This window comes from Vicia villosa, linkage group LG4 (genome assembly GCF_029867415.1).
Source record: "Vicia villosa cultivar HV-30 ecotype Madison, WI linkage group LG4, Vvil1.0, whole genome shotgun sequence".
Lineage (NCBI taxonomy): Eukaryota > Viridiplantae > Streptophyta > Magnoliopsida > Fabales > Fabaceae > Vicia > Vicia villosa.
In genome coordinates, this window is record NC_081183.1 from 164,994,590 (window position 1) to 165,004,928 (window position 10,339).

The 10,339-nt window shown below is 33.1% G+C and overlaps 1 protein-coding gene across 1 annotated transcript; it reads right to left on the reverse strand.

Annotated features, from left to right (window-relative positions):
• Positions 1-3,355: 3,355 nt before the first annotated feature.
• Positions 3,356-9,266, reverse strand: LOC131600150 (protein argonaute 4-like). Its single transcript, XM_058872360.1, has 22 exons — positions 8,946-9,266; positions 8,641-8,846; positions 8,333-8,557; positions 8,111-8,247; positions 7,928-8,025; positions 7,714-7,811; positions 7,463-7,625; positions 7,008-7,124; positions 6,803-6,910; positions 6,450-6,512; positions 6,251-6,364; positions 5,789-5,954; positions 5,541-5,656; positions 5,314-5,451; positions 5,053-5,186; positions 4,823-4,888; positions 4,561-4,624; positions 4,370-4,481; positions 4,207-4,280; positions 3,850-3,947; positions 3,729-3,760; positions 3,356-3,627 (listed from the first exon to the last, which is right to left on the reverse strand). The coding sequence occupies exons 1-22, from the start codon at positions 9,105-9,107 to the stop codon at positions 3,461-3,463; spliced, it is 2,658 nt and encodes an 885-aa protein (XP_058728343.1). The 5' UTR covers positions 9,108-9,266; the 3' UTR covers positions 3,356-3,460.
• Between the last annotated feature and the right edge of the window lie 1,073 nt (positions 9,267-10,339).

Sequence of the window (10,339 nt, forward strand, 5' to 3'; positions counted from 1 at the left end):
TATTGAGCGAAGAAGACGAATGTTATTTTGTATGACTTTGATTTTCTGGAGAAGAAGAAAGCAAGGATAAACTAGGAACCCTAGCACAGGCAAATGGTAACGAATTTAGGGAAGAAGAAAGCAATATCGTTTATGGCAAAGGGCTATGAACATTTATGCTGGTAATTTGATTACACATTTAGAAAATGAAGCTGACGGTTTAATTAAAAAAAATGCCAAGTCATTATCCACATAAGCGTCTGTTAATGGGGATTGACGGCAGGGATGCATAATAGGGATGGAAAATATTAGAGGGGCCATTATTTGAACCAAAACATTAGAGGGGCGAAAACCATATTTTGGGATATTTACAGGGACCTAAAACATATTTAACCCATTACACTATTTAATCTGTGATGAAATCATATAGTGAATATAAAAACTTAAACCCTAGTTCCGAAAAACACATTATAAATTTGGAATTCAGAATACTTGATTATTTTAAAAGCCAAAGTGTGCATGCTTTATATAACTGAGGGATCAAATAGTCATATTTCACTATAAAAGTCCTCGTCAAACAGATTTTAACCTAATCCTTACTTATATGAAGTCGCCCCAAACTCGCATGCATCATTCTTTGGGATGGATTGCAAGAAAAAAAACTTCAATGTTCTTCTATTTGGAACAAAACATTTTTTCTACCCTTACAATATATCTCACATAATGATGTTGATGTTGTTATTGTTGTATTTTTGCTCATTTGATAGATTGCAAGTGCAAAAAATCAATCTTGTTTTAAAGATTTATTGTACATTTCCTCTCTTCAAACAAACAAACTGCTAAAAATGGTGAATTTGAATACAAAGTTCTGACATTCAAGCATCATTCTTTTAGAAGTTGGAACTTAAACAGAGAAGGGAGCTTCAACTTACACAAAGAATGGAGCTTAACCTTTAAAAAAAATTATTGTAAACAATTTATCTTAATATTCTATTTAAACAATGTAATATTTAAAAAAGGAATTATTCACCTCCCTTTTAATCTAAAACCGAGGTGATAGTTTAAAGGAGATGATAATTTATCTCTGTTTTATAGTTAAATCGAGGGGTATAATAATAATAATAATAATAATAATAATCATATTTTACTATAAAAACACTCATTAAACATATTTTACCCTAATTGCTTAGAATATGAAGCCACCCCAAAGAGACCACCTGCTTTATAAAAAGCAGAAAATGTAGAAGAGTTAACATGATTCACCCAAGAAAATGGAGTATCCTTCTAAGAATTATGAACACTTTTCTGTGCTTTTTTTCTCATAAGCACTAACTTTAAAATTGCAGGAAAACGAAATGCTAAAGAAAAAGGTAACCAGCTAAACTTGAAAAGAAACACTTAAAGAAAAAAGACACTTATTCTTGTAAAGAAGATTATATTCTAGCATGCGAAAAAGCTTCACAAAACACGTCCAATCACTCACACGCAGATGGAGGCCTTTCCGGAAATGTTCCAGGCTACTGTTAATCACTTGTTGTCCGTCACGGATGCAGGGTCGTACACGGTGGAAGGCTGGAAGTGGGATGTTCTGAATATGTTTTTAAATAACAGTGTTGTCCCAAATTTTCAGGTGCATGAATTGAATTCAGTGATGCAGCAGAGGTGCTTGTATCAAGGCGTAGCAGATACTTTCGGCTGGAGATTGAATATGGACGGTGTGTTTTCCGTTAAGTCGTGCTACAACAGATTCAAAATCAAACTCCATGTGTCTCCCCTTCAATCGGCCTTGGTTAGAGCCATGAAAAGCTTGTGGAAGGTAAAAGCCCCAAAAAAAAATTGTTTTTTGGTTGGCACTTTTTGCATAACAGAATAGCCACTAAACATCAATTGTTCAAGAGGGGAATTTTGGTGGAGCATAGTGACTTACTTTGTGTTATGTGTATGACGGAGGTCGAATCTTTATCGCATTTATTTGGTGATTGCGAGGTTACCTCGCAAATTTGGAAGAGGGTGTTTGAGTGGATTGGTCTCTTTTCGGTGATGTCTATTGAGGAGTGTGTTGATTTCTTCTATTTTTGCGATAAAGTTAAGTGTTTGTCTAAGAGAACCATCGCAGAGGTGATTTGGCTAGCCACAGTTTGGTGCTTATGGCTTAAGCGTAATGCTATTATATTCAAGAAGGAGAGTTTTAGCTTCACCGAGTGTATGTCTGAGATAGTTCTATTTTCTTGGAATTGACTTTTGTCTTCTTATAAGTTAGAGGAGTTTTGTAATTTTCATTCTTGAAATATCCTGCCGCTCATTTGTTTTGAGTAATAGAAGTTTTCCGTTTGTTTTTTGGACGGGATAAATCTTATACTCCCTTGATTTTAATTCCACTGCCTATTAAAAAAATCACTCAGACGCAACACTAAAAAATTTTGGTTCCCAATAGTTGTATAGATCATACCTCTGAAGAGACCTTATGGTTCATTAAATACACGAAAAAATGAATTGTTTAATTTTAAATTCATCCCCAAAACTATTAAGTTAATGTCATTATAGTCCTAACAAATAAGAACATTTGATTAAAATTCTATATTTTTTAAAATCATTTTAAAATGATCATAATATTCTAGGCTAGATTCACATACTTACATTTTCAATAACAAATTTACTATTAAAAACATTCTTGTCCTGCATATAAAATACTGATAAAATCCCAAGAGTTTATAAAAAAAGTCAAATCTCCTTTTATAAATTAATTTTATAAAGTTGAATTAGCTTAATATAAAAATTGAATATGTGAGAAACATGGATCTTGGGATAGTGGTGCCAACTGCAGAGTGTCTTTCATATTTTATTGCCCATTAGATTAATCTAAAGCTTCGTAATGTGCCATGTGGCTTTGTTAATTTTCTACAAACTGAAATCAAAAGAAAGAGACACTTGCACTTGCACACCATATTTCATCCACTATGACCAAAACAAGTCATTCAAGTTTGGTGAAAATGAGAAAATAAATCTTGTATTAGGAATAACCAATCAGAAGAAGTAATATAAACAACCAAGTCATTTCAGAAAAATCCTAACCATTTTTGAGTCCTTTCACATTTTGAATTTCTTTTATTAGATTCTCATCTTCCATTGTGTATTTGGAGTGTGAGAATAATTGTTCAATCAAATCAAATATGCAGAAAATGAGAGATATGGTGCACAGCACTACACACTTCACATAAGAGTCAACAATTCTAGGATCAATGGCATGGTTTCATGATAGCTTTGGCTTGTTAATGGCGACACGAAGGAGAAAGAAGATGGAAATATTTTTCTGCTTTTGACCAAAAATATATAAATTAACGAGTTTCATTTTTCATAGAAAAAAGAAATCCCACAATCTGAAACCTTAGATTAATTTGATGGTCTAAAAGTCAGACCTAGAACTAAAATGCCAAACGAAAGACTGAAAGAAGAAGGATTCAGAAAAAAAATACATATTAAATTAAACAAAAAACATGGAATCTTGGACATTCTCTTTTAATTTTGGAAGTTGTGGGACTGGAGAGGCGTTTATTCCACCGGGAATGGATGCTGTTTCAGATCTATCATCACACTTCATAAACTGTCCAACTTGTGAGGCAGCCAAGTGAGCATAGCTGATTGGAGCAACTGCGCATACAAGACTTTACTAATCAGAACCTATAATTTAAATATAAACTAAATAATACATAAATAAATAAATAAATAAATAAAACTCCGATTAAACTTACCAACAGATATTGCAGTGGTGCTCCTCTGGTAGCTGTAGTCATAAAACAAATAATATCATAAGATAAATTTGATTGATTATTAGAATGTCAAAAACAAAAAACGGATATGTTGTTCACTTACACATAAGAAAGTGAGTGCACCAGATCCTGTAGATCATTTGTAGAAAAGCCTATCTCATCCAACAGAATATGATAATGAGTTGGCCTACTAGTAGTCCCCTGAGAACAAATTTTGAAAGCAAGCATAAATCCAGGACATTTCATTCACCCAAACGATAATGACACAATACAATCGTTAACGGAGGTCAAAATTAAAGTCTTCTATGTACCAAATTATAAAAAATAATGTAAACCAGGCTAGGAAAAGAATTAGAGTAAAGAACATGCACAACTAAAAGAAACACTATGGTATTGGTGACAATCATGCAACTTCAAAATCAACATAAATGATCAATCAAAAAAAGTTGGAGGTACTCACAATCATTCCTGCATGAGCACACATATAGAAGTCATAATTCTTTGGATGACAAATTTGGTTGTCCACAACAGTCCCTGAAAAAAATCAAAAAGAGGTTGTCAGACAACTATACATATAGTATAAAATAATGAAACCATGACAAGTTTCAGAACAAACAGCTTACCAGCCGGCACATTGTCTGAAGATCCAGGATTGAAGAATTTTGCGTAACTTGTTTTTTGGGAAATGATAAGTGTAAACTTGGGGTTCCAAGTCTCATCAAGAAATTCACAGGCCTAAAATTTAAAAGATAATTAAGATCATTCAAAGGAAATACAACTCATATTTAAGCATATATTTGATCAATTCAAGCACCTTAATTATTTCGCCAAGTTCAATGTTCAAGACTTGATTGAACTGCGACTCACGGACACCATCCCTACATTAAACAACAAAAAGAATTCGAGTTCAGTAGAACACAACAGAAAGGTGGGAAAACGACATCAAAAGCAATAAAACACACATGTAAAAACAATAAACCAACAATAACAAATTATCTTGGCATGAAAACATAAAAGTACCATGAAAATAGTTGTAACTAAAATTGAAGAAAGTTTTAATGGTAGAGCAAGTTAACCTGAATATGATGATATTTTCCGGTTTTCTTCCTCCGGAACTTGTATAGAAATCATTTAAGAGTTCCCTGCACATCATAAAACCAAATCTCAATAAACACAACCATCATCTGAACAGAATTCATGAGAGGAGTTATGCTGTACAACAAAAATAAATTTTAGTATACAATTAGGTTTTTATTCTTGCTGGAAATATCTCTGTATGCAGTGATAGAGTCAAAACACAATTCACCTTATAATTCCTTCATCGTCCTTCGTACCAGGCACTGGCTTGAACAAATTGTCAATCATTTTAACCTTAGAACCCTGGGTTCGGACACATGCCCTATATTTAGATATTAGTGGCCATTGTCTCGAGCCTACGACCTACATAATTAGGTATTGGAGCAGGAAAAATAAATAAATAAAATAGATAACGTTAAAATTTAGATTGAAAATATGAAGGAATGAAAAATAATTTTTAGAGTGGACACAATAAAAAAACTTTTATTACCGCAACAATAGATGGAATGTCGGAATGACCATGTGAACCATGAGAAACAATCATGCCCAAAATTAGAGTAGGAGCTTTAGATACAATTGGGATGGATGAAGAATGTTCAACCCCTAAAAGAGAATTCATCCCACCAAGCTACAAAGGAATAAAAACATTCAATGGTTGGACGAAAGGACATGGCTAATGACAAGTTTCAAAAGAAATCAATGCAAAAATAAATATACCTTAGCGTTGATCTTCATTAAAACATTGGTCAGGTATTGGTCGTTTAAGCTAGAGGAGGGCACTATGCACTGAGTAACAATTCCAAATTCAACAAGACTCTTCTTCTTCCATGGACCTTCAAATGTCAGAATTATCTTTTGTTAAGAACATTTAACAATTGATTTAAATTAATAAGTTAAGAGAGAAATTTAATAATTACTTTAAATTAATAAGTAAATGAAAGGTGGAAATATCTAAAAGAACCAACCATAAAGTTCACAGATCTTTCTCTCGGGAAGTAGACAGAGGAGAAATTGAGGCGAATCAGCATGTTTGGACAGAACATGCTCAAACATTTTCTCAACACGTAAGACAGGTGATGAACACCTAAACTGGCCTTGCTCTTCATACACATCAAAAGGATGTTCAACTTGCTGCCAATAGTAAACAAGAAAGAATGAGTTACGTACTCTTTTTAAGAATGTCAGGAAGTTTTTTTTTTTTTTTAACTGAAGTTTGATATTAAAAACAAAGATTACTACAAAAACAATATGGGGACATCAACCAATACCCTATCACGAAGAAACTAATCTAAAGAATGGCATCCCTAGCCTATTGTTTACAAAATCAACTCTTAGACTAATCGGGATGGAATCAAAAACAGAAAAATCATTAAGATTAAGCCCTATGTTAGCAAGTGTGTCAGGAAGTATGTTGTAATAGAACTTACAATTCCTTTCATCCGTCCACATTTAATCAGATCACTGACAAGTCCTTGCACATCGCAAGGAGTAGAAAAGTTCACCACAGCCCACTTTACAATTTTTACAGGTTCCACAAATTTCTGAGAACATTATTGAATCATTAGAGGAAAATGTTTAGGAATATATCAAAATAATAAAAAATAGAGCTGAGTTTTACTTGAATACCTTGTTATTCAAATTCCATTTCCCGTTTCTCGGATTGAAATCTTCCCCATTTCCGAACTTCAGCTGAAAAATAAATATAGAACAGATTTTATACAACTGTATAAAATAAAAGATAACAAATCAAGTGCCATCACTAATAGCAAGTCATCTCTCAATTAAATGGAATTTCATTATTCCAAAAGTAAAACAATGGTTTACTCTAAAACAAGTAAAACAATATATCTAAAAATAAGAGAAGATGCATTTAGCTGGTAGATGTTCACTACGGAGAAAACAATAAAACAATAGATTGCACAACAAGGAACAAAAGTAAATACACATTTTCGTGATAACATAAGATAAAATATATATACCCTCGGTGCCTCCAAAACCCTTCCATCCACTTGTGTGAACCCAGAAGTTATAGAAATGCCACAGTTCCTTAGCATGGGTTCAGAATCATAGTTACTGGATTTCAGTGCCTGTAAATCAACAAATATCACACAGTTTAGAGACATTCACATGACAACCAATTGCCCAATATATACCAATTGCCCAATATATAGTAATGAGACTTACATCGGACAAAACCCTCATCCGTTCTTGAGGCTTCTGCCTCGACATCTCAATAAGAGAAGACCGTTGGAGAGGGGATATGGATTTTGTGTACCGTTGAAGGGAGATCAAATCACAAAGCTAAGTAAAAGAGAAAGGGTAGAGAGTCAACAAATAGTGAGGAAAAATCTTAAATCATTTGAGTTTCAGGAAAAAAAAAAAAAGTGACAAGAGTATCAAATTTATTGATTCAATACCAGTAGAAACATGAATGCATGATTATTGAGAAAAATGAATGGTTATTGTTAGAATATGAATTTTTAGAAAATGAGATTTCATTATTGTAATATAAATATTTATAAAGTGACTTATTAGAATGTGTTAAGTCAGAATTATCTAAGTGATTAGAAATGAGCTACAGGGAGATTAGCATAGGCAATGTACTTTAACTAATAGGCAATATATATCACCAGATCTACCTCAATTGGGACATAAGTAGGTCGTTTGGGCTTCCCAATATTAATACATGGAAGATCAGCTGAGTACCCCAGGGTAATATTCCGCCGGTTTACGAAATAATCATATACACTGATCTTCTCGGAGTCATCTTCTCCGTCCCCTCTCTTCTTCTTCAGAGTGAACCTACAAAACACACATCTCCATTAATAACAAAACAGCGTGCATGTAGACAAGAACTTCAAATCAATATATAGTAAGATAGAAAATTTACATTTGTTCCTTGCAAGACAAGTCACTCAGCCCAGTAATCTTGTATTCTCGGTTTGAAGGCTTGGTTTTGACCCTCAAATTTTTTAGAGTCCTTTTGGCCTACATAACAAAATATTCAAGGGATTAGGTCTTGGTATATTTGAAGAACAATTGAGCATTACAAACGGTTGAAGAAAAATTAAACAAACATATAAGTTTTCAGATCACTCGGTTACCTTAGGCCAGTCAACACTAAGAGGATCACTTGCATTTTGGTTTGCCATCAAGAAGTCCACAACAGGCCCAGGACGGAGAATCATAGTTGTGGAGGCATCTAAAAAATAGAATGATATAAGGAATCACAACAAAATAGTGTAATGTAGATGAGAAGATAGACAAGTGAGGCATCGATAAGAAACCTATATTCAGAGAAAGCCCGCTTTGTGTTGTTCTAAAGCTGGAATGCAGCCCTCGAGCCCCAAGTACACCACCTCCCACATCTGTGAAATTGTTAGCATCATTATGGAAGAAATTTTGACGCACAAGAAGACAACCTCTGCAATAGAATATTAGAAAAATATTATTATTGATGTATTAAATAATAAATAAATAAAATATATTAAGCTATGAAAACCACACACTGTTTGGCAGCATGTTGTCTAAGTATAATATCAAGCATCCTAATGGCTTCTCGATTATTCTCTGTCTCATTCCCCTTTAAAGCATTGGCAATAGCCTGCAGAGGAATTTTGGAGGCAAGGCTGATTTCAACTTTATATTTCTTGTAACGGAAGGATTTTTGGACCCTCTTCCTATCAGCTTCATTAGGACTTCCACTTACTTTCGGGCTCAGGTTACCATTATTCCTATACAAGATAAAGTAAATATGATAAACATAAATAACCAAGAAAAACACAAAATTCTAAAACCAAAATTCAAACATTTGAACCTGTTTGATGTAACATCTTCAAGATCAACCGTAAACTCAAGCTTGTTCTGAGCTAGAGAGCCGGTAGTGAACAATGTTTTTTCACCATCGTATACAAGATCTTTCCCATTCAGCTCAGAATTATAGGTTGCTTGAACTCGGTCTAATATCTTTCGACCAGAACCCTTCCCCTCAACAGGACATCCATCTTCATAAAAAAGAGCAACCTGCACAACAAATACGGCGTAATAGTAAACACATTACATAAGAGTAAATATGAAAAATATAGCAACAAACAAATCAATCATGATATAAGAGAAACATACACTGTACTGGATGAAATATCCATCAGTGTTGCCAACATTCACTTCAAAGTGATTGGTCAGCAAAGACAACTTAGTTCCGTTTGACCCAAGTTCACGCCTAACCATAGGAACCCTATTAGGACCTTTCAAAGTGATTGGCAAACAGTTTTGATGTGAATCCATATCCTCAATAGATCACAAATTACTATTATGCAAGATAAAGCTTATTAATGTGGCCAACATTAATAAGCTTATTATATTGTAAGAGTGATTTGAAAAGGTAAGTGATAGTCCAAGGAAATAGCTGACTATGCGGAGATCCAACAATATAGGTGACTTGAAAGCCTATTAATGTGGCAAAAAATGGAAGAACGGAAATGGCAAAGAGGGAATTTATTTTATTCATTTTTCAGTGAATCTGTAATATGTTTTCGCTAGCCACCTCAATCTAATTATCCGGATGCATATTAATGATTAAAAATTGAATTATTAACAACTTTTTGTAAATAATTTTGTTTAAGAAAATAAATTCTGACAAGAGTTTTAACCTATGTCATACTCTTGCGTCAACACCTTTGTTCAAAACAATGACACACATCACTATGAAAAACAACTTGAATGACTTTGGAAGTGATTGATTTAAAAATAATTAAAGTAATCCAAAATTTAAACAGCTTAAAAATATATATTAATAAATGTCTAAGTTTAAACTATTTACAATATGATTTGAAGACATAAGTAAATTTAAACTATTTACCCGCATAAAACCGTCTCTATTTAAGAGTTTACAAATAATTAAAATAAATTAATTTTGAGAGAGTCTGACTAATTTAAACAGAGATAGAGATAAAGTTATTAAGGCTATGTTTGGTAAGACAATTTTTGAGCTTATAGCTTATAAGCTCATATGATAATAAAAGACATGTTTGGTAACTGTCTTTTAATCACGAACTTATAGTTTATTTTACTGACTTATAGCTTATTTTTCAGACGTTATTTTAAATAGCGTTTTATCTTATAGCTTATAGCTTATCAACTAATTGAACCGCTAATTTTACCAAACAGTTCAATTAGCTTATCAGCTATAAGTCATCAGCCATCAGCTATAAGCTATAAGCTATCAGTCATCAGCCATCAGTCATCAGCCATCAGTCATAAGCTATAAGTTATCAGCTAGCTTATCAATCGACCGCTATTTTTATCATATAGAACCTAAGTCATCTTTAGGTCACTCGAGCCAAATTCAAAAACACAAGACAAACTTATCTATTACTCTCTCCATTTTAAAATGAGTGTCGTTTAAGATTTTGACACACAGATTAAAAAATGTTATAATAATATCATAAAACAATGCACTTTTATTAAAGGGTTAATAGGCATTTACACCCCTGTAATGTTAGCGAATTTTGCTTTTC

Coding starts and splice junctions, on each gene's coding strand:
- LOC131600150 (XM_058872360.1), bottom strand. CDS start 9,107: ATGGATTCACATCAAAACTGTTTGCCAATCACTTTGAAAGGTCCTAAT. Junction 8,558..8,640: donor GAAGATGTTACATCAAACAG/GTTCAAATGTTT, acceptor TATCTTGTATAG/GAATAATGGTAACCTGAGCC. Junction 5,452..5,540: donor TAATGAAGATCAACGCTAAG/GTATATTTATTT, acceptor ATTCCTTTGTAG/CTTGGTGGGATGAATTCTCT.